The sequence below is a fragment of the Protomyctophum bolini genome, assembly GCF_963924005.1.
Source record: "Protomyctophum bolini genome assembly, chromosome: 9".
Classification (NCBI taxonomy): Eukaryota; Metazoa; Chordata; class Actinopteri; order Myctophiformes; family Myctophidae; genus Protomyctophum; species Protomyctophum bolini.
In genome coordinates this window covers 23,289,581-23,317,504 of record NC_137870.1, presented here as the reverse complement: position 1 = coordinate 23,317,504, position 27,924 = coordinate 23,289,581, and the positions used below count along the sequence as shown (strand labels likewise).

Here is a 27,924-nt window from a genome sequence, read left to right as displayed (position 1 = left end):
GCCTTACAGTCTATGGTCCAGAGTCATAACACTGCAGTCGCTGTGATTGACAGCCTAAACCTAACCTCAATAAAACTACCTAACCCTAACCTCAGTAAAACCTACGTAATCAACCTTAACCCTAACCTCTCAATAAAACGCAGTGACTGGGGGCGTCACCATTTACTCAAATCCGCTGAAGATGCGAGCATGCGCAATTGGGGTGCAAAAGCAGTTTGGAATGTTGGGAGAGAAGAAGAGGGAGCTCCAACCGCGCAACGGTGAGTTCCAACAAATATAATACATAGGGACAGTTTTTAGACACAAAAGAGTAAACTATTACAGTACCACTGCGGTGGATTAAAACGATATATCCTTTTACCTCTAGTTACATGTTATTTACCACATGTTACTGTTTGCTGGTAGACTCAGGATCAACAATAACTTCGCCTGTGTGGGGAAGGGTGGGAAGGGTGAGCTGTTTACTAAAGACAAGGAAGACGTTATACTAGTAATACAATTTAGTTTAAATTTGTTTTGAACCATGAGATTTAGGCTATTATCGGTTGTTTATCTGCAAAATGACCACGTAGTTTTGTGTCTTCAGTGAAATTAAATTAGATTGTGCTGCTGAAGCGTCATAGTTCATATCAAGACGTAGATGTATTGAATCAATTTGGACTTTTATATAAAATACATAGCGATAGTCTTGATATAAGGCTACCGTTTACGTCTTTATGGTTGTCTGAGTTTTCTGCTAAAATAGCCTATCTACAACCTCACAACGTAATGTAGATGTACTACATCTATACAGTTGAGTACAGTAGGGCAGGCTACAGTCCTTTTGCCTAAAATGTTCACCCCCAGAATATGGATGCCCTTGAGTCTTGACTGATGCAGGGACCGGGGTTCAAGTGGTTAAAGGGGTGCCCAGTGCCCACACATTTATGACTTGAGATCTACTTTCAAAATGACGAGCTCAACAAGATCTACCCACTGAAAAAATAATTTTACCATTGCTGAAAATACTTTAAATATATAATGTACCTGGGGGGCTTTGGAATAGGGAGGTGGTGAAATTATGACAGGCAGTTTCTGCTGTCAAAATATGACCCCCAGTATTTAACTTAAACGCCCAATGCATTCTCACTGTCAATAGCACAAACTTTGGCATGCTACTAGTCCTACATACTTACACCTAGAAACCCCATTCAAAGCTATTTAGGTTCATCTTATGGTGGACATGTTTGCCTGAAAATAAATCTTTGAAATGTTTCATAGTTTTAGAAAGTGTTTTCAAATTTGAGAAATTCTCAATGGCAGATATTGGCACTCAAACAATCATTCACCTAGAAACTACATTCACACATTTTATAATTCAGCTTACTGTGGAGAGAAATAATTTGTAGTTTCTGAGTTATTTAACTTAAACGCCCAATTAATTCTCAAGTAGCAAAATATGAGCCCCCCCCCCCCCCAGGCAAAAAACACTGTGTTTGAAATAGACACTCATGCTTTTTAAGGTGTGATTTGGGGCCCTAAAGATGAATACAAAATCAATATCAAAATATTTTTTTAATTCAATATTCTGTGTGTGATCTACCTGCACAGCCTTTGTGTTCTACGGGCACCCATGGGTTAAACCAACAAACCAGTCCTCATGGTTCTCCTGAGCGTTTTTGCGCACGTTTAGTTTGCTGTGTTTGACATCAGCTTGAATCTGGGCGCCAAAGAGCTAACCGTTTACAGCTATGGACAGATCGGGTTCTAGGACAGTCCTATCAACACAAGTGTGTGAGCCTGGCATAAGGCCTCCCATTGTCACTGTGGACAGTGTGGAGCAGGCTATAACTGGAGGAGAGGACTCATACACTGAGGACAACGGTACATAAGCTGAGGTCCTGTAACTGCAGTTTTGCTTGCTTTGGTCTGTTCTCGTATTTTCTGTACACACATCTGCTCTCTTCATCCTTCCCCATCCATCCTTCCTCTTCGATGTCTCTCTTTTGACTGATACCTGTCCATTCTAACTCTAGACGTGCCTGCCCCCAAGTTATTAGTGCAGCTGCGCCCGGCAGCTGGCGAAAACTAGAGTTCTCAACAGGCCTGAAAATTAAGGCCTGGCCCTACCTGGGCCATCATCAAACCCTGTACACTCAAGAGAATGTCCCCACTACCACCCTTAGATCTCCATATATGGAGCTGACCTGTTCTGACATTCCATATTGATCTCACCTCATCAAACCCTGTACACTCAAGACATACTCCTTATATGGCCAGCCCAGTACATAATTCATTCCATATGTTGCTCTGACCCCCCATGCCAAAGTGCCAGCGCTCGCCCAGCATCCGCCATCAACGAGGCGGATGCGTGCACGCGACCTCACCCTACTACTTCTCGCCCTTAGGAGTCTTACTGGTGATTATGGACTGGTAAAGCAGCCAGTATCTGTTGTGATTTACAGATGTAGAGAAAGTCTGGTGATGCGAGGTTAGGTTAGAAACAGGGTGTGAGGGTGATAATTGTTTTGCACTGCTCTCAGCCAGTGTGGGATAGAAAACTGCTCATCATTGTCACGTTGCACAGACAGAAATAACTGCTGTACTGACATTGGGTAGCATAATGCAAAAAACAAAACTTCTAAAATAATAAAATTGATAATGGAATGGACATGGCATGTGAAGGTACTGTACGGAACTGACTGCATGAATTATTTAAATTAATGTTAACACAATTTTGTATTCATGTTGTGTCTGAACCTTGTGTCCATGACAATTTGACTTGGCTTTGTTTTTTTGCTCATCAGATGCATTTATTAAGTCATGTAATTATACAATTCTTTTACAGGTGGTGCAGGATAAGGAATGTTTTGAACTGTTAGCCGGCCTGGCAAAAGTTTTGGTTTTCAGTTTCCCCACCATGGATAACTTGGAGGAAGACCTGACATGCTCTGTATGCTACTCCTTGTTCTCTGATCCACGTGTCCTGCCGTGCTCGCACACTTTCTGTAAGACGTGCCTGGAGAGTGTGCTTCAGGTCTCTACAAACTTCTGGCGTCCACTCCGACTCCCACTGAAATGCCCCAACTGTCGCAACGTGGTCGAGCTGCCCCCAATGGGCGTAGACGCTCTGCCCATTAATGTATCGCTGCGTGCCATCATTGAAAAAGTAGGAAATATATGGACTGTTATAATTTCGTTCTGCTAACTAAAGTGTTGCAAATACCTCAGGCACTTGTGTTTGGTCTTAATTAATGTCTGTCTACACATTTGTCTGCTCATCTGCGGTCTCAGTACCAAAAGGACTACCAGCCTCAGCCCCCATCTTGTCCAGACCACCCCAGGCAGCCCCTGAATGTGTACTGTGTCCAGGACCGGCAGCTGATTTGTGGGCTTTGTCTGACTATAGGGCAACATCATGGACACCCCATAGATGACCTGCACGCTGCTTTCATCAGAGAAAAAGAGACCCCTGCATGTCTGCTGGCTAGACTGTCAGACGAGCGATGGACTCATGTGAGTCCACTATGTGAATGTGCATGAGTTGACTGTGGGAAAGTCTGCTTGAAACATGGCCTTTCTTTTTCAAAATGAAACATATTTGTGCTGCATCTTCAGTCAGCTTTTCTGTCTTCTGTCTGACAGGTATGTGAGCTGGGAGAGCAGCTGGAGCAGGAGAAGGCTCGTTGTGAAGGCTTGGTGAGGAAGGACCGGCTGGCTGTGGATCAATTCTTTCATAGGGTAGAAGTGGCATTGGCCAAGAAGAGAGATGCCTACTTGGGGGTTCTGGATGATGCCAGTACAGAGATCTCCCAGGTTTACAATCCACTCATCAATAGGATAAAGGAGATACAGGTGTGTGACAAGCTGTAGCTCAGCTGTAGTTGTGTACATTTCAAAATTATGGTTGAACTTGCTGCTGCAAAATGATAGTGGGATTGATCTCCATTTCAAAATACACATTGCTAATCAATATAATTTTTCACCTTGTATGACAATTGGCCAAGTGTCTATATCTATACGAACACTATTGGCCAAAACATACTGTCCATAGTCTTGTTTTTAGTATTGGTCGGTAGTGTCTCAATGTAACCTTCATACAGTAACCTTCATTTCAGTCCTCGTGACAATCAAAAATCAGTTTAAAGTTTTTGGATTGAAAAAATACTAAAGTAAACCATAGTACTGAATCTGATGATTATTCTAATGCCATCAGGAGGAACAATTGGAGCTGGTAACCTTTGGCTCATCTGTGGAGGAGGAGGACTCTCCCCTGGTCTTTTTGGAGAAGGTACATCTGTTCAGAGAGAGGGTGGAGGCAATCGTCAAAGCTCCTCTGCCCTCTGTCATATCCCTATCTATTACACCCCGTGCAGCAGAGTATCTTCAACAGCAATGGCCTGCTGTGACCATAGGCAGGCTGGATGAGGGTCCCATTCCAAGGGTGTGCTGCTGTGCTAAACCAAGTCCTTGGAAGGCTATTCAAGAAGCCGAGGTCAGCGAGGGCCTGCCTGAGACGTGGTCCCAGGATCTGTGGATTCAGCTACAGCCTACACCTGCAGTGGTTCTCCTGGGGCTGTTGCTGCTCATGGTGGCTCTGTGGGCCAACCCTATAGGGGGCGCATCCCTGGCATTCTCTTTGCTCTCTCAGTTCGGCCAGTTGGTTCGTGGCCTGAGCACAGACCTGACCTCTGCCATTTGGGAGATAACAGGGTTACTTTACACAGAGATGGGTGATGCAGTAAAGAGATGGAGCTCAATCTTCTTCACACTGGGGTGTAATGCCTACCAGCAGTTGACTCTCCTCTATAACAACCTAAGCTTAACTTAGAGACCAAGCTGGCTCTGAGAAAGCTTCACGTCACCATTTAATTCAGGACAAACCCACCATGCCTTGGGACACTTTTCTGTCAGGGAATACAGGCCAACATCAGCAATGTGTATTTACTAGGAATTTGTTTTGTTAATTCTTCGAATGGAAGAATCCATAAAGAATGCAAAGAAATATTTCTGTCGAGGAATACAGGCCAACATCAGCTATGTGTATTTACTAGCTGCCATAGCCGGAATAAGTTTTGTGAATTCATAAAGAATGCAAAGAAATTTAGAAAAAAGAAACAAGGCATAAAATGAAAACACTGTCAATATACAGTATATACATACAAGAGATTTTAATTTGTAGAACAAAGTGCAATGCAACCGATTGAATATGGTATACATTGATCTTGTCGAGCCTTCAACCATTATGCCAAGTCTTACCTCATCGTTGGTCTCACCTCGCTTATTGCTTTAATTGCACGTAACTTACGTACCAACTTGCCCTATGCCTTAACGATTAAACACTTGGTTTACACAATATAAATGCAGAACATTTTATAAGGTGGTGCTTGTAATGCAGGCATCAAATTGTAAACACAACTTGATACCAACACCCATTGTAGCATATTTTCTTGAAACTTTTCAATGTCAGTTTGTATAAAATAAAGAGTTCTTTACAATAAATGTTCAAATAGTATATTTTGCAGCGTTTGTTTTGGGGCAAGGTACAAAACCACAATGAGTATTGTTTCTCTGCGGTCTGTGCCGCATTGACGATTAAAAAAAAGTAGCAGACCTACAAGCCAGTAGTGCCGCGCCACTAGCTTGTGGTGCGCTCGCTGTAGGTCTGCTATGAGCTTGTAGATCTGCTATTTTTCAATAGCTAAAGTATAACATAATGCTTAGTTAAAACACCCAGAATTGGTTAAAGGTAAGTTCTCTTATCTAAATGGATCACTGTGGAACTTTGACTGGTGCTTGCTAAAACATTCTAGGCAGTGTGAAACTCCAATGAGCTATGTGCTGCCTTGCTGATGGCCTCATAGATGTGCTACTAATTTAGACAGTATGAGCAATACAAATAATAAAACCTTCACAACGAGCCTTCTCCTGCTCCAAAAATATATTCCTTTTCAAGATTTTATTTGTGTAGAAAAACAAACCATCCTAATTAACAGGTACAAAAAGTAAATAGTTTAATTTAAATCCAAATGAATGAGCCATTAGGCACACAGGTTAGGCACAGCATCACGCTCTTTGAAGACAATGGTCTTGGGGTTGATGCCCACGCTCTTAGTGGTGTTGTGTGTTTTGTAGATGCCCAAGAGACGATCGGCAATCTCAAACATGTTGTTCCTCAGAGAGATGATAATGAACTGAGCATTCTTTGTTTGTTCCTGGACAGAGAATAAAGAGAAAACATATTATACTAAATTAAAGGATGGTGCTCGGTGATGTGCAGTGCTAAAGTACCTACTCACCACTGCAGAATTTATGGGTTAAAATCCACCCCTGGGCACTTAGCTATATTCCACTTAAAACAAGCAAAATTCTGCGTCTTATTCCCCCCCTGCTTCTCATTAGCTTGCCCAGTTCAGTTGATCTAAATTTTGCACACAGACTGTTTCATTATGCACAAACTAGAAGCCCTTTTTCCCCATTTAAACAATGTAACACCGTTTATATAACAGCTAATTTTTAGTCCCTCCTGTATACCTCCATTTAAAAATCACATGACATGCCAGTCACGCAGTGCAATGCATGCTGGGAAGGGCTCGACCGCTCCGCCCCTCCCATTTTACGATCGCTGTTCCCTGAAAGCCAGGTAGGCTGCAGAGCAGCATGATCAGACTCACGGGGAAGAGTTCACCCCGACAGTGCATACTACAGTTATTTGACACGTTTGCAATGTTCGAACGTCACTCGATATAACTTCATACCCCACGCTATTTCACCCGTGTTTGGTTTGGTGGTGGGGTGGGGCAGTGCGTGGCAGACAACCAGCTCACAGCTTGGTGACGCATGGTTACTGTTACAGATGTCCTGTCTGAAGTACCAGTAGTCAAAGCTGACAAGTATACAGATACTGCAGTGTATACTACATGTTTTATGAACATGCGAAAGGCCAATGACATGTCAACTGACAGGTACACTCAACAGCCGTCAAGCTGGCTTGACCATCATGACCGACCATAACTAATGCTGAGTTTCAGACTATATGTTCTATGTTTCTGTAGGCTATATTCAGTTTTATTTTAATACTTACATAAATGTAAGCGGCTACGATGGAGACGTTCTTGAAATCCAGAGCAGCGTCTATCTCATCCATGAAGTAGAGTGGTGTTGGTTTAAAGTGGTGTAGTGCAAACACCAGTGCCAAGGAGCTGAGGGTCTTCTCTCCTCCGGACAGATTAAATATCTTCTTCCAGCTCTTCTTAGGAGGCCGCACACTGGACAATAAGGGGGTTGAGAAGAAAAGGGATAAGAGACTTTATTATACATTATGCCCAAATTCTGTGTTCCAACTGACTAATGCTTTTTCTGCACTGCACACTTGCTCCCATAGGTTGGAGTGGGACGCTTTTATTGGTATATAAAAAAAAACCTCTCTAACCTGAACATGATGCCTTCAGAGAAGGGGTCGAGGCTATCCACTAGCTCTAGCTCAGCATCGCCCCCAAGTGTCAACATCTGGTAGTTTTCCTTCAGCTTGTTGGTAATGATGTTGAATCCATTCATGAACTCGTTGAGGCGCTGCTTGCGCAAATCCTCGAAGCTTTGCTTGAAGTTGTCCCTCTCTGTGGTGATTTCATCCAGTTGGGCCACACGCTGCAGGTACAGGTCCTCCTGAGAGCACCACAGAGATAGGCTTAAAGCAGCACTTAAAGGCTCAATTAATGATACAAACAAATGTAACCCAACACCAATAGCGCGCACACACACACACACACACACACAGCATACTTGCCTTTCTCCAACAAAAAAAATATAACTTTGTTAATAGCACTGTAAACGCTTGGAAATATATGGACCTAAAATAAGAATTCCTATATCATGATGCCCTACCATTTTCAACCCATCAATAACAATCGAAAATGCTCAACTGAACTGGGAGACATGGATTAATAGTGGGTTACAGAAGTTTGTATTTAAGTATTTGCAGTTGAAAAACTGGGTAATAGAAAGTTTAGGAAAAAAGGGATAAAAGAGACCACTTATAGAACTACAAAATATTTATATACTTTTCTAAACCTAAAAAAATTAAAAGTAAACTGTTTTTGTGTAATGTCTCCCTCTCTGAAAGATGGAAATAAACTATTCATTTATATATAATAAATGGAATGATCAAAATATCGAGGAAACTAGACACAATTAGCAGGCAAAGTCTTTTCTCATGTAGTATATAAAAAACTGTTATTGCAAAAATATCCATGAGGCACTTTAGGAGTGGATCCGCCGAGTCAACCGGTGCTATAAACCCTAAGAGGAACCAGTGGCATCACTGGCATGCGTGTGCGTTTTCCCCATGTGTGCACACTTATGTGAAGAGAATATAACCTAGATGTATACACGTTAAAAAACAACCACAGACAGGACTAGGAAGGCTGGCACTACTTGTGCGTACCTTTTTCTTGTACTCAGCAATGGCCCCCAGGTTAGGCTTCATTTCTGTACAACGTGTTTCTATTAAGGAGATCTTATTGGTAATTTTGTTAGGATCTTTAATTGCTTCCAGGTCAGCAGGGGTGAGCACTGATAGTGTCTCAGCTGGCTGGCCATCTATGGCATGGAGGGACAGTTTGGAGGCCTGAAAACAAAGGAGAAGAGGGCATTTAATGTGACAATAATATCATGTTCATAAAGAAAAACCCCTTTCTGTGCCAACTCAAGAATGTATATTGTTATTATACACTTAATTACATAGATGCAATGCAAGGTATTTTTCTTACTTGCAACCCCAGTTATTGTGTAGTAGTACTTTATTTGGCCACTTAATCAAACATTTGAGACACATCCTCCACTCTGGATAAGAGTGTCTGCTAAATGGCTGATTGTATATTATGTTCCTTAAGAGGTTCTCTTGGCTTTAAAAGCTGGTCCTTTAAGAAAAGCGTAGGAGGGGTCTAACCAGGAAGAGTGCAGCAACAGCATGTCATGGACTAACCGGTCACATCTAGATCAGATGTAAACAAAAAACTAAAACCAATTGCGCGATTGAATAGGAGTTCTAGCATTTGACCCACATGGACGGTAAATCCACTAATTCCTTATGAAATGCTCGGCATGTTTTTTTCAATGACGAATGGATACGAGTCTTCATATACGGTAAGAAAACAGCTTGTGCGAAACTCTCCTTTAAAGCAGTAATTCACATGCAGAAAAGGGAAAAAAAGGACAAACCTCTTTTTGCCAGTGTTTAATCTTGTTGTTGGACTCGTTGATGCTGGTGTCAATCTGCTCAATGCTGACGCGGACATTGATGGACTCCTCCTTCAGGGCGTACTCCTGCTGCTGCAGGGTTTTGATCTCCTTCACCACACCCTGGACCTCCTTCTGCACGTCAGGCAGCTCTTCCTACATGACAACAAAACATTACACAACAGGTTCCTCCCGACCAAGCAATGTGAGTGGCCAACTAGATTTAGTCATCCCTATGAATATTACTCTGAACTTCACATGCATTTTTTTTGTCATTAGCATCAATGGCAGACATAGTAGCTAAATCTGAGACGAAAAAGGCTGCACACTTGTAACCACGATGCTGGAAATGTATTATACAGAAACCAACGTTTAGACCTTAAGTTTCCCTGAAGCAGACCTCACAGGTCGAAACGTTGGTTTCTGTACAATACATTTCCAGCATAGTGTGCAGCCTTTTTCATTGTTCACCGCCATAGGCCTTTAGCACCTCCTCATTTCTGGTTGTTTACCATAGTAGCCAAATCTGCCCGTGGAAAAACACTTTCTTTCAGCAGATAGTTACAAGACTGAGCTAGAAAGGCAGTTAGTGTTCGGTGTTTATTTAGTTTTCTTAATCCCATGATCCAATGATTAGTTTATATTTGTATGATTGTAATGAAATGTTCACTATTCAACCAAGTAGGCCAGAGACCGACTGTTTTACAGGTATCTGTCAAACAATTCCTCACATGAACAAATGGGCAATGTGTCATCTGAAATAAATAAGGGTTAAACAGGGTATAGTACTGACCTCCGCCGCCTTGTAGGAATTTATGATTTCTTCTGCCTCCTCCTCCGTTTTGCTAAGCCGCTCAGTCACCTCAGATAATAATTTTTTATTCTCCTCCAGCTCCCCTTGTACACGACTCAATCCGTCCGCACACTTTTTCAGGTTGCTGAAGGAACAGCGAAAAGTACACATTAGAGATGTTCCCAAACGTTTCAGCATTTTATGCATTTGCGACCTACCAGCGTTTGTGAAACACTGCAGTAGAGGATACAGCCAAGTTGCCAGCGGGTATGTGAAGGCAAATTAAATGTATATACAGTATAAATTATACATCACAGTATCTAAAAACAAGCTGTTGACACAAAGTGCTTTCCAATCAAGGATGACCAACAACATGATTGTTGGTCATGACATATACTGTATCCATAATCCACAAAAGCAACAAAAGACTTTGTATGGCCATGTCCTCCAATCTTAAAGTAATAATAACCAAACACAGCCAATGTACTTGTAGATAGGCTATGTTTGCTGCGCGACATGCTTCCACAGAAGACATGCTTCTGGCTTCTATGGAATATCAATTTTGACTGAAAGTTGTAGAGACTGAGAACTTTAATCCATGCGTCTCATCTGCTCACCGTTCTGCAGTCTTTATGGCCACCTGGGCCGTGTTGATGACGGACGAACAGCTATCCAGCTCCTTATTGACCTTGTCCAGCTTGTCCTGCTGTGTCTTCAGCTTGTGATTGTTGATCTCCACAATCAGGTTGTGGAGTCGTTCCACCTCAGTCTCCACCTTCCCTGCCTTGCTAGAAGCGGCATCATAGTCTGGGAGAGCGAGGTGCAATACAAATAAAAGGTTAGTGATGAAGTAGGAGATAAAGGAACAGGAAGTATTTAAAAAGCAAAGAATTATTTTAACTACATTTGTGGATGTCAATGGTCTTAGTCTACAAAGGCAGGCAAAACACCTCAGTACTACTACAACATAATGTTGTAGTTGGCTGCGCTGGATATATTATATCGAGCTCAGCCAACTAACCAGTGACACACAGGTGTCTTAGCATGGTGTTTCAGGGTGATGTCACTGTGTTGAGCAGTACCTACCCTTTTTAAAAGCCTCCAGCTTCTTCTCCATCGGTTTCTGCTTGGCCTTGTCCGGGGCAGCAGCCAGCACTTTAGCCTCTAGCTCCTTGATTTGAGGCCTTAACTGGGATTCCTGCTCAGCCAGAGTCTGTATGTAAGATGGATGGGAGAGGACAGCACATGGTGACAAAAGATTACAGGTTACTTTGAACCGAGATATGTTGTCCTACTCTTGGAATGTTAAGTGGTTAAATAGTAGACTGTAGACAGTTTCATCTGAATGCTCGTGTTACTACGAGACAGGCTAAAACCTTTGGCTGTTAATCTGACAATGTTATGAGTATGACCAATGTTATTCTGTAGTTAGCACAGGATAAGTAGGTTTGCCATGACCAACCTATTTAACATAATGTTGGAAGGAGATAACCCAAAATAATTTCTCAGTATCATTTCTCTCTCACTATAGTGATTACTGAACATTATAACTAGCTAGCCAAACTAACAATTGCTCCAGGGCAAGCTGTTATTTTTATGTTATTGGTAGCCATGAAACTGAACATAAATTAATGGGATTGAACATTAGCCGTTAGTTGGAAACGGTCTACAAGTGCAAATGTCATACAGTCATGCTGTTGGTGTATTTCTCCAGGGTGTTCTTCATCTCTCTGAGCTGTGGTTGCAGGCGCTGGACTCTCTGTTCCAGCTGCAGCTTCTTCTCCTGGCAGTCCTGTAGCTGTGTCCGCTTCTCATTCAGCTTGCTCTCCATGCGGTCAAGCTACCAGAAAAACAAAAAACAGTCATGTTTATCTATTAAATGACGAGTTCCCAGAGGCAATTATCACATACAAGAAACATGGGTGTTTGTATACCATAGGTATACTGCATGTGTTTATTGGCTCACCTCCACCTGGGAGACCTCCTCAGTATTGATCGAGGACCCCATCCTCCCTTTCACAACTCGTCCTCCTCCAGTCATGGTACCTGTGAGACAAGGTCAAAAAAGAGGGATCAAATGCAGGGATTAAAGCAAAAGCAAATCTCACAACACAACTGAAAACCTTTGGTAGTCCCATCTGTCATTTGTGAAACAATGTTAAAGAAGGCCCCGGCACTGTGTTTCTTAAACAGTTAGCACAACAGTATCATTATATTTAGGCATCATTCTAAACCTATGGTCTTGTTGCTCTACATACCGTATAGCCAACCAGTTGAAAACAAATTGCAGATTGATGCGTAAAATTGTAGCGCAAGTGATTGTTTGTCAAATAAGTGTTTAAAGCTCCATTTCTGCTAGTATTCAATGCAATAGAGTGGCCCTTCAGTAAAGGTCTCGACAGTCCGTTTTGCCTTGCGAAGGGGTGAGAGAAAACGCACAAAACACGCAAGGTTATTTAGTCCTTACAGAGTCCCTGCGTGAGTTACGTCGCTAGTGTAGGCTTGCGTTGGCCTATAATGTGCAATCAACTATTCGTCCAGCTATGACAGATTAGATTGTACAAACTGTACTGACACAAGTGCCACTTCATATTTGTTATGAGCCGAGATGTAGTGAGTTTTACACTATCATGAATCATTCTGTAAAGCACTTCACAGGAGTCTTCCAGTCTCCCCAGCTCTTTAGTAAACATATTCAGGTTTGGTAAATATAATGTTGTTCCATCCACCCACCTGCCACCTCAATGATCTGTCCCTGCAGGGTGACCACTCTCCAGCGCTTATCCCTCTGGAAGGCCAGCCGCGTGGCCTGGTCCATGTCTTTGGCCACCAGTGTGTCTCTCAGGGCAAAGTAGAAGGCTGGGCGTATGCTCTCTTCCTTGACCCGCACCATGTCGAAGAGGCGAGGACTGTTATCTGGTGTGGAAATGGGAGCCATGTTTCTCTCCCACACCTTCATCTGGGTGGGAAATGGGACAATGTCTTTAGATTAAATGTCAAAAAGCAGCTGTTCTAGAAGCAAGACAGGGTCTAATGATGCCGTGTCTCCCATGTGGACATATATATGAGGTTTTCAAAATTGGAGTTTGATCAATTCACTCCCCACCAACTAAAATTAAAGGGCTCAAGGCAATAGACAACCTTGCCAACATTGTGGTCCTTCGACTATCCGAGAAGTACTAGGATTCAGGTGGGATTGACCACTCCAGCTACCTACATACAGTCCTTTTATAAGTAATACACAGGTTCTCTCTAAACTGACAGAGAAGCTTGCCAACAGGCAGTGTGCACTATAAATGTAGTGACATGCACACAAACAGCCCCTCTTATTACAATGTTCTATCTCCAGAAAAGTCAAAGTGATCTTACCTTGTCAAGGCCGATGAAGGTGGCTAAACCAATGTTTTGCGCTTTGAGGAAGTTGACACATTCCTGAGCAGTGTCGATGGTGTCCACTAGAATGTTGTCTAGAGCTGCACAGCAGGACGATATGGCTACGTCATACTTTTCATCTATGGCACCCAAGTCACCCTGGAACCAAGTTAAAGAAAGTTAACCTTCAGTTAAAACGCTGAACTGTAAATTCAGTGTGCTCAAGTGAAAAAACATATTAGGCAGATAGCAACTTAAGTGGACTGAAAGAGGGCCCTCACCAGTCTTCCAAGGATGCCAGGGATTTTGCCGCTCCTTTTCTGCTGCATGAGGGCTTCCAGGACCTTACCCCGGCTGCGGTTGAAAGACATGGAACTCTTGGCTTCCTCCACTTTCTGCCTCATATCTTTCACAATCTCACTGGTCTGGCTGTCTACCTGAGAAATCTGCAACATCTCTACCACATCCTAGAAAGAGGAATATGTCAATATGAGGGAAGGGATTATTAAATGAGAGTGCTATGAGAGACCTACAAACTGAACAAGTGTGTATTTGACACAGTGACATGAAGCAAAGACAAACACACCCAGGATAAATAGACTATGGTATTGGTAGACTAATAGTGCAAAAACGTCTATTGATGAATGCAGACCCAAACACTTTACCCTCTTGAGCTCTTCTTCGCACTGTGGTATCTTGACTTGCAGGTCTTTGATGGCAGCGTGGCGCTCCCTAAGCATGTCCGAGGTATTCTGCAGTGTCTGCTTGGCCCCGTTGAGTTGCGTAAAGGCAATGTTGTGGCGGCTCAAATAGATGTCAAGCTCCTTCTGAGCCAGATCCACAGATGAACGGGTCTCATTGACCGCCTTGCTCAGCTCCAGCAGTTCCTTCTCCTTGGTCTGGGAGAAGGAGATGACCGGGGTGAGACCAATAATTGAAAGGGTTAGTAACATTAAGTGCTCACCAAACAGCATTTGACAATGTGCAGGATGCAGACATACACATACCTCTTTGTCCTGTTGCAGGCCGCTGGTCTCTTGCTTAAGGCTTTCCCGCACCTCCTTCAATTTATCTTCCTCTTTAACTTTCTTTGTCTCCAGCTCCTCCTTGCGAGCCGTTGCCTCAGAGATAGTCTTTTCACTGGTTGCTGGCACATTGCGCACCTCCTCTAACTGGACAGGAAGGAGAAGGGAAAAAAAGGTTTCATTTGTTTCCTAGTCTGGATCTGAGCAGCAACCATAACACCTGCATTTGTTCGAGTCGAGGACATAGCTGCTCTCATATGTAAATCACAACCTCATAATTATGCCTCAGTTTTCATTTTACAGAGCTGGGTGCGGACAAGAGGGAGAAAATTAATCAGTTTGGTGTCAGTTACAGACGAATGTTGCTAGACTTTTAAAAAAATCAGTCCAAAGCACACAACTGTAATCAACTATAAACACACAGTCAGGACTGAGCGAGTCTTGGTTAAGACTGGTACAGTCTGCAGCTTGGCAAGGCAGAGATGAGAGAAGGAGTGGTGAGTATGTAGCCCATGTTTCGCAGGGTTAACTGCCGGTGAAAAGTGAATATGGCTGCTGGGAGCATTACACAAGCCAGGCCATAGTTGACTACCACACAGCAGAACACTGCTCCCCAGAGGTCTGCACTGCGTTTGCCCAGCTCCCCCCACTAACCAACATACTGCCAAAGCACAACCACTCGGGCCACAGCAGCTAGGGTTTAGAGCAGAGAAAGAGGGAAACTCTTAACTGTATGCATTTGTGTGGGTGTGAGGCATGTAAGTGAGGCAGAGATGACAACTTTAGACCAGGACAGAGAGCTGGTGAAACAAAGGAGTGCCACAAAGGTGTGGAAGCAAGTCAAGCAGGCAGGTCTAAGTTTTTGCTACAACTTGGCCTGCCATTTGCCAGTAGCTTCACATCCCCCTAGTGGTCAGACAGAGGACAGACATTCTGAGCTTCATTAAGCTTTCACCAATTCTGTGATTAACCTGAATTTATTTACAAAGGCCCTTTACCGTCTATGTAGTGTAGGTACTAGTATAGACTCCATGTCGAGAAGTAAGAACAAGTGCAATAATCTGTATAGTAAAACGTGTTGTCTTTCATTGGCTTACAAATGACACAACAAGCCTCTGTAAAGTGATACACACCGCAGCAGCAATCAAACCAAACCACCAAGGAATGAGAGGATGTAAAAACTTTACTTGGAGGTACTGATAGGAATCAATAATTTGTTATTATACAATACAATTAATCACTGGTATTGGGGGGCTCTGTAAACCTTCAAGTCACAACTAATCTCGTTTCTACAGGTCAAATTGGATTTATACTGCCCACATTACATTTTTGGCCAGGTGACAAAGTCAACTGAATAAAACTAAAATGACAAGAGCAGTGGTGCTTGTCTTGAGTACACTGCAACAGTGTTTGTTTATAAGCATGTTCTGTATTTACAGCCCCAAAACAGCCACAACTAGAACTGCACTCTGCCGAGTGCATACTTGCTTGTTGCACACTAGTAGGCCATAAATGGCCTACTAGTGCGCAAACTTGTAACTTGTAACATTACGTCATATACACACCATGTACTCTCTCAAGGATGACGTAATGTTGTAACTGGTCCCAGCAAACCAGGCACAGACTTACGGTTGAAGAAAACTTGGCTTCACTTCGAAGAGACCAAGCGAAACGATTACTTGCGCGCTCTGCTTGCGCAAGTAATTAACACAACCAATGCAGCCAGCATCTTTCAAAATATAGGCGCTAGAGTGCCCGCAGATATGTGGGAATGGCAGATTTTTAAAGGTCACCCCCTTCCGTTCCCCCCCAAAACCAGGGAGGCATAATCTTCCGTTCTTACCTTACTGGTCATGCTAAAGTCTCTCTATAAGCGTTTATATTTCAAACGAGATGCATGCTGAAGTCAGAAATGAAGACAGAACATAGTCCTTTTTGTCAAAACCACGGAGAGCTCCCTAGATTAGGAGTTACGAGCCATTCTTTTGGAGCCGTAAACAAGGAAGTGAACAGCATACACCAAACACAAGGAGTATGGTGCAGAAGGAAAGGCAAAAAAAATAAAGAGATTTATTTTTAATAAAAAAAAAAAAGCCATAAAGGTGTATATACACGCCCAAGGCCTCCTGCGGTTTGATTAGAAAGCACCTTTTCATGATCTATGCTTTAAATTGGGAGAATGCGAGGAGTACGATATCTATTACTAATGAGTGTGACGATCATAGCTACTGCAGAGAACAGAAAAACAACTGCTAAACCAGATTAAAATGACGAATGAACCGTGTGCAATTGTGGCATACACAACTTATAACAATTAATAACACACCTTCTTTGTATCCTCTTCCAGCTTCTTCTGCAGTTTCTTGGTCTTGCTCTTGGTGTCTTTAAGCTGCTCACGAACAGTCACATCCTGCATGTCCAGGACCCTGAACTTCTCCTTTTGGGCCTCGATGTACTTGTTAATCTTGTTCTGCTTACTGGCAGAGGAACATCACAAACTTGGGTCCCATCCAGCTCAAACACAGATAACTCTCGTATCAGATAGCAAACTACATCAATAAGACAATACCTGTATGACTTCATTAATCTTAATTGAGGAAAGTTTGAAATGATGTTGAAAATGATTTGAACAGAAAACAATAAGGAAAATAGCGGATCGGCTATTTTAACAATTTCTGTACAGCACAATCGTGCAACAAAGTATAATACAGGGTTATGTGCTTAATCAGACTAATCGATTTAGTAAATAAATAAAAGATCAGTAAAATAGACAGACACTATGCTCATCCATGCTTTGTGTTAAAATCTACAAGCTCACAACGTGTCGATGTAGATCGGCTAGTTGAACTATTCAAAAATGATTTTCAAAATATAGGAAGGAAGTTTAGGGATAAGGGGTTTAGCATGGACGAAAATAGAGCCCTATGTCCATTTGCTCAGACACTATGACGTAAGAATTTCCATTCATTGTCAATGGGAATTTAAAAAGTTTGTCACTGTGAACATGCACTAAAAGCTGGATATAGGAGGGGCTAGTCCTATCTTTTTTTTAACACCAAGAAATCAATGTTTTTGCGGAAAATGTGAAAAACATACTTCTCCGCATTTTTTAGCTCTTTGTTCTTTTGTTCCATCTCCTCGGCCATCTTTTGCGTTTTCTCAGTGAGTTCTTTAGTGTCCTCCAAGATCCTCTGTTTCTCCTCATCTTTGCTGACCACACGCTTCTGCAGGTCATGACTATTGAGAACACAGAAGATAAACAAGGATTATAGATTATCATTGGTTAGCTTGATGGGCTCGTTTGTTTAATGTCAGACAACTAGTTATGAAAAATGTTCAGTTTTCACTCTCCGATCCTCGCTTAGTTTCCGGGTTATTCAGGGAGGTGGGGGCTGTTGTGAGGGTTATTCAGGGAGGTGGGGGCTGTTGTGAGGACAGTGATTGTTAGCCGTTATCTCATACTCCTTAGCTCTCCTCATGAGAGGCTCTCCACACTGAGACTACAAATTTCACGCCCCCCAAATGAGATGGCCCCACTTCTGGTCCGTCTCAACGGTGTACTGCAGCTGTCAATGCAATCCCTATGAGAGGCATCATAAAATACCCTAATTTCACTGGTCCATTACTGAGGCTGTAGCGATTTTGTTTGTGTTAAAGTTTCCCATAAGTTTGATTTGTCCTTTTCAATGTCACATACCTGCCATCTGAATATACAACCCACAATGTACTATACTAATACTCCAGAGATTAAAAAGTGCTAGCATTGTACATTTCAAGTTAAAGGGGTTTGCACTGTATATACGTCACGGTAGCATCCCTTGAGGTTTTCAGTTCATTATAGTTTATAGCCGGTAAAACACACCGTCAGAGCTCCGCGGTAGGTGGTAAAAATTCAAGTGGTAAATTAAATGTGAAATACATCCTCTATTGAGCAAACAATATATGTTGACAAAGACACTTCATACATTTGGAAACATACGTTTATTCAAATCAATATAGACTTCAGTTCATTTTGGATTATTTTAGAAGTAGGCCAACTACAGTTGGGGGCTGGCCTGCAGTACACCGTTCTAACGGACCAGAAGTGGGGCCGTTGTCTCATAGGGGGCGTGAAATGTGTAGTCCCCGTGTGTCTCTATAGCAACCGGAGCAATACTAAAAGGTAAAATTGACAGTCGTCGCTTTCATATATAGAGTATACGGTTGTCTACGAAAATGTACGCAGATGGCAGATGCCGTACCCTAGCCTAGGGGGTATGGTTATAATCGTAGAAAGCAGAGAAAAGGTTAAGTGTTATTAGTCAGTTGGTTGGTTGAAGAAACTACATGTGTGGCATTGTACTCACATGTAGTACTGACACAGCTGGCTCTTTTGTTTGAAGATGTCATTCTCCAGTGTGAGGAACTCCAACGCTGTGTTTTTTTCACATTCCAAGGCATTCTTCTCTTTCTCCACCAGTTTCACTCTATTCAACTGGAACAAAGCATACAGTAAAGAAAATATATTAAACTGTTAAAGTAATAACTGGTGGAGAATGTCATCTACAAGAGCATGTTGGTGGATTAGCACACCAAACCAACATCAGTTATTGCAGATCCATCACTCCAACCCCTAAACAACTTCTACACATGACGACTTACACAAAATCATAGTCACTGAAGCGACACACCCACCCACAGACACGTGGTTGAAGCTAAAGGACATGTAGACAAAGAATGTAGATGCTAAGCATGTTACCATTACAAGTCAAACATGTGTTTCTATGACATTAAACAATTTTATATACACCGACTCACAAAATAACAAATAAAAGCAGTCAAACAGCGTGACCTCCCCATCATGCTTACGCCACTCTTATTTATTATAAAAACCAATAACCACATGCCATTGGTTCTAAAAATATCTCCATGGCATCCCGTTCCAATTTGTCTCATAAATTGCTGACTACAGTGCAGTTGTTTAAATAATTGAAAAAGTAACCGATGAACATTAATTTCCCGCCACAACCAATGTGATGGATCAAATGATTCACAAGAAAATCTGTTGCAAAGGTTATGTCATCCAAACCCTGCCCATAGCAACTACATTTTAGAGCATACCATTTATTGTATTGTGCTTAGGCCTACTGCAGGTGAATTGAAGGCTATATGGTGAAATGTTGAGTACAGGGCTACAGGGCTACCAAAGTGTGCCTGCATTATTGGTATTGACTAGTCGATTAATAGTTAATATTGAAATTATAACAATCGATTTTCATTTGACACATCCCTATTCAGAACATGGGAAGTGGCCAATTCAACACTATCAGAGTCTTTTTCACCTTCTCTCCCCTCTGCTCATTGAGCAGTTCAACTCGGCGACTCAGGATTCCGAGAGGCTCCTTCAGGCGGCAGGATCCAATGATGTCTTCCATGTACTCCAGCATACCTTCATCCAGTTCTGTCTGACCCTTAGGCTTCATCAAGGCTATCTGCTCCACCTCACCCTGATGACAGAACACACACACACACACACACACACACACACACACACACACACACACACACACACACACACACACACACACACACACACACAGTGGAATACAGATGTTGGACAAATCACAGGTTCACTAGAACTAGCAACATTGGCAATTAATCACCAATTAAGTGTAATAAATAAATCTTAATTTGTGCCAAAACTAACAGGTGTGGTCAATGTAGCTCGGTTCCTTATGCACCCTCATAGTAAATTAAGTTTATCAAACTAATTTTAATTAAAATAAAACAGTAGTAAACACATTTAAATGGAAATGAATCACCTCTGTTCTAAACAACTTGGCCATCTGCCTTTCTTAAAAGGATCCCTGGCAAACATGCCTTAAAACATTATACTTGCCCTCTACAACTAAAAAATAAATAAATAAACACCTTCAATATTATATTTCTTTAATAATTAGAGCATCTTTCACTCAATAGGAACTGCTCCTGTCGCAAGTTGATGTCATATGTCCATATGGTCTAGCACTATGGAATGCATGCATATGCTAATAAAAAACAACTTACTTTCTAAGGTTAATATCATCAAAGCAATATTTTAAAGAAGCTTTGACTGAAAAGCTGCAAATAGAATTAATAAATAAACTTCCCAGCATACCTGCCCTGAAAATCTTAATATTTTGTTTAATAGAACTGGTATTGTACAGTTTCGTTTTTAAGATACAGGTATGAATGGGATTTTTTTTTAATATATATATACGGTTCACATGTGATCTGTTCAGAGAGATATAGATATATATATAATATATATATATATATATATCGATACTGTATCGCATCGGCCCTTCATCTGTGAATATCTAACCATCGATCCGACACAGGGGTAAGGGGTTGACATTATGGCAGGTAAATACATTTTTGGGGTATGTGGAGTTTGCTTTGGAGTTGCACAAACTGAAAGTGTACGTTTGAGTGAGTCTGTGATTAACAACACAACAAAAATATGTAAAATAAAAATATTTAAATTATCATAAATTATTCTCTGGTATCGGTATACACAGAAATTGTGGTATTGGGATCATCATTATATAAATATATATATGGGAGATTAAACGGCAAACACATCGTATCGATTCTAGTTAATCGGCATCAGTCTAATCAATCGGACGATTAATTAATCAGTCCGATTGTCTTCACAGATAAACAAGCAAAGTGACAGCTTGAACATATATACACGGCTTACAAGCTCACTATATTAAATAAGGTATTAAAGTTACAGTAAATCTAATTTGCCTAAACCTGCAGTGCAGATACATGTATTCCTCCCCCCCCCCAACGGACATTATTTGGAAAAGTGTCATCCTGTGCTCTGACTGATAACGCACAAAATTCTCCTTAGCCAGCCCAGAGGTTCATAAAAAAGTGACCTTGAGAGCTAAAGCCTCCTGCCTCAGTCATTGCTGCCATGTCATAGACATGGGGCTCAAATTCTCCTCACACCCAAGGACACGCAGTGAGAATGGACAAACACACTGTGTGTGTGTGTGTGTATATTATATATATATATATATATATATATAAAAAATGAGACGGGTGTAATCAACAAACCAACCACAAAACCAAAAAGCAGGACAAAGGCTTTTCAACCAACACCAACAATAGACTATACAATTTAAGATTCAGGACACTGGTTTTACACACTAATCATACAGGTTTGGTTCTAAAATAAAAATAAAAGTAATTTTATTCTATTTCAACTCATTCAAAAATCTTAACTTAATCAGTAAAATCATGCAATACATTCATGTACCAAGCAGCCATTTATCAGTTCCGATAACTTAAATTTATTCATTCTAAATGAGGAACATTTAAATACAAGATACAGTATACACTATACCACATACAGTAGTTGTATACTCAGAGGGGTAAGAGAAAGAGGGGGTATAAAGTAAACCAAAACTGAAGCCATGATAATGGAGTGTCTTATCCGGCCACACTGAAGCAGCACTGCCAATATTGGGGTTGGGGTCCATTGTCACACGCCAATATTTACGTGCTGCTAAAGCGTGGCAGGTACATGGGAGAGGGAGGGGGAGGTGTGAGGTCCAACCTGTCCCAACTGGTGGGTCAATCCTGCCACCAAGCAACATCACCAAAAATTCTACATTAACTGTTGAACCATAGCCAGCCAGGTCCTTTTTGTCTAAAAAAAATAAAAACCACACGCAACATTTTCCTTAAAATTCTAAAGCAGCAAATAATGGTTCGCACCTTTTCCACATTGTTTCAAACCATGATGCGCTGCTATAGCAGTCTAAGGGGCTGGCAGAGAGATTATCCATCCAGTCCAGTGCAACAGGTTATTCCCAGAGACAGGCAATGGCTTTGGGGAAATAGCTTTCAAACTTTGGATAGGAGCAGGATTGGGACATGGGCTGAGAGTGCTGAGCAGCAGCAAAGCTTTGACATAATGGGATGGTCACAGCAGGCATTGAAGAATAATAATAAATCAAAGTGAACAGGTGAGTAGGGAAAGTAGTAATAATGTGAAAATACAGCAATTACCTGTAAGATCAGAAATCTGTTGTGGTCTAGATCAATACCATGACTCCGCAGTAGGAGCCCCACCTCTTTGAAAGTGGCCTTCTTGCCATTGATATAGTAGGCAGAGGAATTGTCTTTGTTGGCAGTTCTAGAAACATAGAACCTGCTGTTTGGGATTACTTCGTAGTCATCTCCTTCCTGGGGGGGGGGGGGAAGGAATGCAGCTTAGGTCCAGGGTTCAAAAAATATATATCTATAGGAGGGTATGCGTAAACATAAAGTGAGTGGCACATTAAGTGACAAAGTGAGTTTAACGTTCTTTAATGCAATCAGATAGGACTTTTGTTTGGATGCATGGGCTGTCAAGGCCAAAAAGTATTTTTTTTTGCCACTCAGTAGGCGTTCTCACATAACTTCCGGGTATGATGATTATGTCACACGTACACCCTCTATAGTGCAATTATTGAATTACCAACTCACTGTTTATATTAGATACAATTACAATTTCATAAGTACATTTAAGAAATACAAATTAGAAACATGACAACATAATTTATACATTACATGCTTATTCCACAGCCTGTATTTCAAGCACAGGTCTAAGAATTATTTTTCACTTGCATGTATGACTATCATTCTAGCACAAAGGGTCCACACAACTAATGCCTATGTTAGCAACTTGGTTTAAATAGTTTGAATTAGTCTGAAACAATTATTTTACACCATGACAATCAGATCAAGTGTTATATATATATATATATATATATATATATATATATATATATATATATATATATATATATATATATATATATATATATATAGAGAGAGAGAGAGAGAGAGAGAGAGAGAGAGAGAGAGAGAGAGAGAGAGAGAGAGAGAGAGAGAGAGAGAGAGAGAGAGCGAGAGAGAGAGAGAGAGAGCGTGTGTGTGTGTGTGTGTGTGTGTGTGTGTAAGGGGTTTAGACTTGTCAGTTTGCACAGTATTTGGGGTTTCAATGAAAAACATACACCCTAATGCATTGCAAGCCTTAAAAATACACAAAATTACAGTATAAATTATAATAACTTTACGAGTAGACAATGATTATGTGTAGCAGTTTGTTTTGACTTTTACACCTGTATCGAGTCTCTGTTCCAATCAGTGTGATAATATTAAGACAAGTGCATCTACATTAAGATGTTGGTAGAGGAAAAAAACTAATAGAATTAAATATATACATTTAGGAAAATGGAAATATTTCAAATGCACTTCAATTGTGAATGCATATTTATTTTGGGAGAAGCAGATGTGTGTGAGAGAGAGATATACCTTGTCAATAATCTTTTGAAAATGCACCTCCACAGTGCAGCTTTGTACATCTTTGTGTTCGTCAGAGCTGTGAATCAGCACAGAGAGCTTTTTGGATCTAATCTTTTGAGCTCTGTATCCAAACACAAAGAGCATCGAATCTATCACATTGGACTTCCCACTGCCATTTGGACCAATGATGCAGGAAAATCGCTGGAGTGGGGAGGGAGAAAAAAACAAAACATTTTATGATATAGAAATTATTATTTTTCCAAAATTCTAAAAAATAAAATAGTGCTTTAAGAGAGTGTAGGCCTAAAGAGGTGAGTGAATGAGTGCATTTAAGGAAATTATTTTCATGCAAATGCAAATGTATTTGTACAGTCAGGAGGAAAATAAACAAAAAAATAGGAAGGGCAAGTTCAGTTAATGTCAAGAAAAGACAAAAGCACACATCTAGGCCACCACTGGTTAAAAATCATACACATTAAATCAAAATGGAGGAGTGTGACATGGACATCAGGAAATAAATATGACATTGCACATTTTAAATATACATGTCTTGTCTTAGAGCTGGGGTTCCTACCTAGGGGTCATGACCACAGGGGGGAGGGGGGTCACCAAATTATTTTGGGGGGTCCCCAGATTATTTAAAAATAAATCACAAGACATGGTCAAAGCATTTATTGGGGGTCCCCAGCCAAAAACGACCCCCTTAGAGTTACTCTATAACTATAGTATATGCAATATATTTGTACTGAAAATTATATAAACACATAACAAAGACATTGGCAATACCTGCAAATAGGGGTTAATAACTGATAGGAAAAAAGCATTTACAAAATATCAGTACTCATTGAATAGTCAAATCGTGTTTTGTCGTACCTTGTGGAAAGGCCCCAGAGTCTTTTCACCAGAATAGGATTTAAAATTGCGATTAACTAAATGGGTTATCATCAGACGAGGAGCGCCCGGTTCATTGGTCATTGCTGGGGGCGGGGGTGGGGGGATGCTACCGAGAATCTCTTCCAAACTGCGATTATCAACCGCTTCGACTCCATCCCCGAGAGACGGATCATCTGTGACAAAAAGTAAAACTTTTATTCCTCTGTGCGATTCATTTCAGGTGGGGACAGTGGAGAATGGGGGAGGGGTGGAGGAGCAAAACAAACAAACAAAACATAAGCTGTGCGCGCTGATCACAGTGAGGGAACAACGACTGCCGAGAAAGTTGATTTTACACAATTTCTTTGTTCATAAAATAAAAGCCACCAAAAACAAAACAAAGAGCACACTGACTATACAATCGAGCAAAAAATCGATGACAAACGCTTCCCACCAATAACGCTGATACATACTACTGTAGATGCGCTACATTCATTTTCGTCGATGATAAATAACCACAGGAGAAAATTTCGATCATCTTTCAACATTTCAGCAATTCCAAATAACCATAACTGCTCAAATTATTGCAGTATCACCCAAGCGATTGTACTAGAATCATACAGAGACAAAACGACACAAGTCTAAAAATCTATTGTACTCACACAGGAATAAACAAGCTATATAGTCGAGGTTTGTAAATATTATTTCAACAAAACACTCACTAAAACAATTCTACACATTTCCAATTAGACATCAAATGCAAATGCCTTTGCATATCTTAAGTTAAGTTGGGTAAACAAAATCAAATTAAAAAACGATTTCGTTCCAAGTTTAACAAAAAGAGATCAAACCTCTTTTGAAGCCAGTATACAAAACCCCACTTCATTACCCAAAGAAATTACCTTGTTCGTTGAAAGTGATCGGGACATAAGCACACTCGACGCAATCATAATCATTTCAGAAATTATAAGAGACATTTATTGATGACTGCACTCGAAAAAAAAACAAGCAATCAACCTACGTGTTGTGAATTAAGAAGGGGGGGAAAACTATCCAACTGTGCCAATTGGCCCCGACCAGTGCAGCCTTTCAATCAACGCCACGCATCGCCATTGAGGAACACAACACAACTTATTTAGATTCACTACAGTCTTTGTTACTTGCCAGTTGTCGGCGATGCGTCCTCCTGTCCATTGGACTTGGTTTTTTGGGGGGGCACATCCAGCTCGTCTTCAGAGTCATCCCGAGGCTGCGACCCCTTCTCTCTGTGCTTGGCGGAGGCGGTTGAGCTCTTTGCCGTCTTAGATGCTCTATGCTTAGATGGCATGATTTGAAGTCTGAAGACATCATTGGTGAAGAAAAAATGAGAGACGCATATCCGTGAGTGGTTTTTGCGCCTGTCAATCTTACAACTCCACTTTTGAAGGTCACACAAAGTAGCCACCCCGTTATACCCGGCTTTAATCACCAACCATTAGTAAGATATGTTCATCTGTGTGAAACACGTCGATTCTAACAACAAAACGTAGGCTACTATTCAAAACAGGGAAGGTCCCCGGCTTCCCAAGAAGTTCACGACCTGACTAAAGTGAATTATATAAAGATGGAATAGTAATGGTCAAGAGGCAGAACCACGCGATTATTACTATGAAATATATTATTTGATCTAAAACAAATAGCATAAACGAATAAGCATCTGTGACGTGGGATATTTTATGGGGCACTGTTGCCACTCACAGCATAGTCTGGGCAAATGTAGGATGTAGCAAATAACATTGTAATAACGTTGGGGGCTAATTAAAATGTAATTTCCGTGAGTTTTATAAAGAATTAACCGTGCATAGATTGTCGGTGAGTAAGTATGAGGTCCTATGCGTAATATTAGACTGGCCTAAACGTAACTGTGTGTGTGTGTGTGTGTGAGAGTGTGTGTATGTGTGTGTGTGTGTGTGTGTGTCTGTCGAGGAGGGGGGTAACGTCAGAGACTAGGCTAGCTGAGCGAAGCTAGCTTACATAACTAGGACGTCAGATTAACTAGTCAACGTGCAATAACACAGCATCCATCAACTGTAACTGTGGTGAGCGCTGGCCACGGTAGAATGCAAACCCGACAGATCAATGTATCGTTTACATCTGTGCACTCGGCATCAAACTGGTTCCATCTGTAATTCACACCGTGCGCGACTGATGCTAGCTAGCAAGGTAACATGGCTACGCAGCAATAGTCATCATTTGAAATACTAGACATTCTCTGCTAACGTTTCCCCACTTTGACAAGACGACAAGCTAATCGAAAACTAGATGAGTTTTATATCGAACTAATCACAGTGACTGAACGTTTTACTAGCCCTCCATGTTATGATTTAAAACATATATATATATATAACGCTGTTGCTTCCGAAGTTCCGATTGTCTAAATTTTTAATCCGCTGTAAAGAAAATAGTGACCGATCACAGAATGAGAATAGTTCCAAATGTTTGAAACCAGCAGAACGCTAAGGAAAAAGGTATAAACTACATGAAAGCAACGCAACGAAGCCCGCTGTCTTGCATCAGTTTTAAAAAAAAATCCCCCATTGCTTTTCTAATTTAGCATTACGCGCAGCCCGCGGTAAGTATTATTTCTCACCTATAGCGTGTTTAAAAACAAACGAAGTCGTCGTAATCCAATTTTTGTTTAAATCGGTAAATCCACAAACTTCAGTCCTCCACGGTCATTTCAAACTCCTCTTGACTTGAAAAATCCTCACTTATAAATGGCGCCTAAACTGTTGCTGTCGAACCACATCTCGCGTGGCCAGACCTCCGTCTCTTCGAGTTCCTATAGGCGGAGCACTGGCTCACGCGATAGTTGGTCAAACCAAATTCGTTATAACTGACGCAAGGCACCATGGATGGAACGTTCAAAGGGCAAGAAGGAGAGAGGGAGAGGAAAAAAAACATGAAATTCAAAAAGGGGGGCGGTGTCGGTGGTCTGATGATGCTCCGCTTTCTCTTCAATACAGACTATTGGTTCACTCCACAGTGTACTTTCTGACTTCTGTGTTCTTCTGTTTCTTTTTTAATCCTTCTGATGTTCAAAAATAACGTGCTGAACTGAACTAATACGTTATGATCGTTCCTCGTTTCATCTGACCCATTTGTGTTTTATCATTTCATTTAGCTGTTATTTGAGTTATATTTTGTATGAACTGTGCTTTATAAATACATAAAATATTATAATCATTATTACTGTCTAGTTTCTACTAATATCGAGCTTGCACAATGCACATGCACATTATCAACATTTTTCAAAATGGAAAGCGGTGTCTACGTGTTCAT

The 27,924-nt window shown here is 41.2% G+C and overlaps 2 protein-coding genes across 4 annotated transcripts; one reads left to right on the top strand and one right to left on the bottom strand.

The window, feature by feature from the left end:
- Positions 1 to 214: 214 nt before the first annotated feature.
- trim59 (tripartite motif containing 59) lies at positions 215 to 5,198 on the top strand. Its single transcript, XM_080771960.1, has 5 exons — positions 215 to 260; positions 2,828 to 3,148; positions 3,274 to 3,495; positions 3,625 to 3,834; positions 4,196 to 5,198. Exons 2-5 carry the CDS (start codon positions 2,900 to 2,902, stop codon positions 4,808 to 4,810), a joined length of 1,296 nt encoding a protein of 431 aa, XP_080628086.1. The 5' UTR covers positions 215 to 260; positions 2,828 to 2,899; the 3' UTR covers positions 4,811 to 5,198.
- On the bottom strand, positions 5,134 to 27,381 carry smc4 (structural maintenance of chromosomes 4). 3 transcript variants are annotated; one of them, XR_013964591.1, is made up of 25 exons: positions 27,233 to 27,381; positions 25,768 to 25,940; positions 24,604 to 24,797; positions 23,740 to 23,931; positions 22,450 to 22,626; positions 19,728 to 19,892; positions 18,753 to 18,880; positions 17,503 to 17,643; positions 16,733 to 16,883; positions 14,389 to 14,553; positions 14,047 to 14,280; positions 13,663 to 13,848; positions 13,379 to 13,540; positions 12,743 to 12,968; positions 11,976 to 12,055; positions 11,697 to 11,849; positions 11,096 to 11,222; positions 10,627 to 10,816; positions 10,010 to 10,154; positions 9,199 to 9,372; positions 8,423 to 8,605; positions 7,412 to 7,644; positions 7,064 to 7,247; positions 5,917 to 6,194; positions 5,134 to 5,521 (listed from the first exon to the last, which is right to left on the bottom strand). XR_013964591.1 is itself a non-coding variant. In XM_080771957.1 (24 exons), the coding sequence occupies exons 2-24, from the start codon at positions 25,928 to 25,930 to the stop codon at positions 6,021 to 6,023; spliced, it is 3,927 nt and encodes a 1,308-aa protein (XP_080628083.1). In that variant the 5' UTR covers positions 25,931 to 25,940; positions 27,233 to 27,381; the 3' UTR covers positions 5,134 to 6,020. The 3 variants fall into 3 exon arrangements, 2 of the variants coding, with proteins under 2 accessions (XP_080628083.1, XP_080628084.1); XM_080771957.1 differs by having other exon boundaries at positions 5,134 to 6,194; XM_080771958.1 differs by lacking the exons at positions 25,768 to 25,940; positions 27,233 to 27,381 and adding an exon at positions 25,506 to 25,565 and having other exon boundaries at positions 5,134 to 6,194.
- Between the last annotated feature and the right edge of the window lie 543 nt (positions 27,382 to 27,924).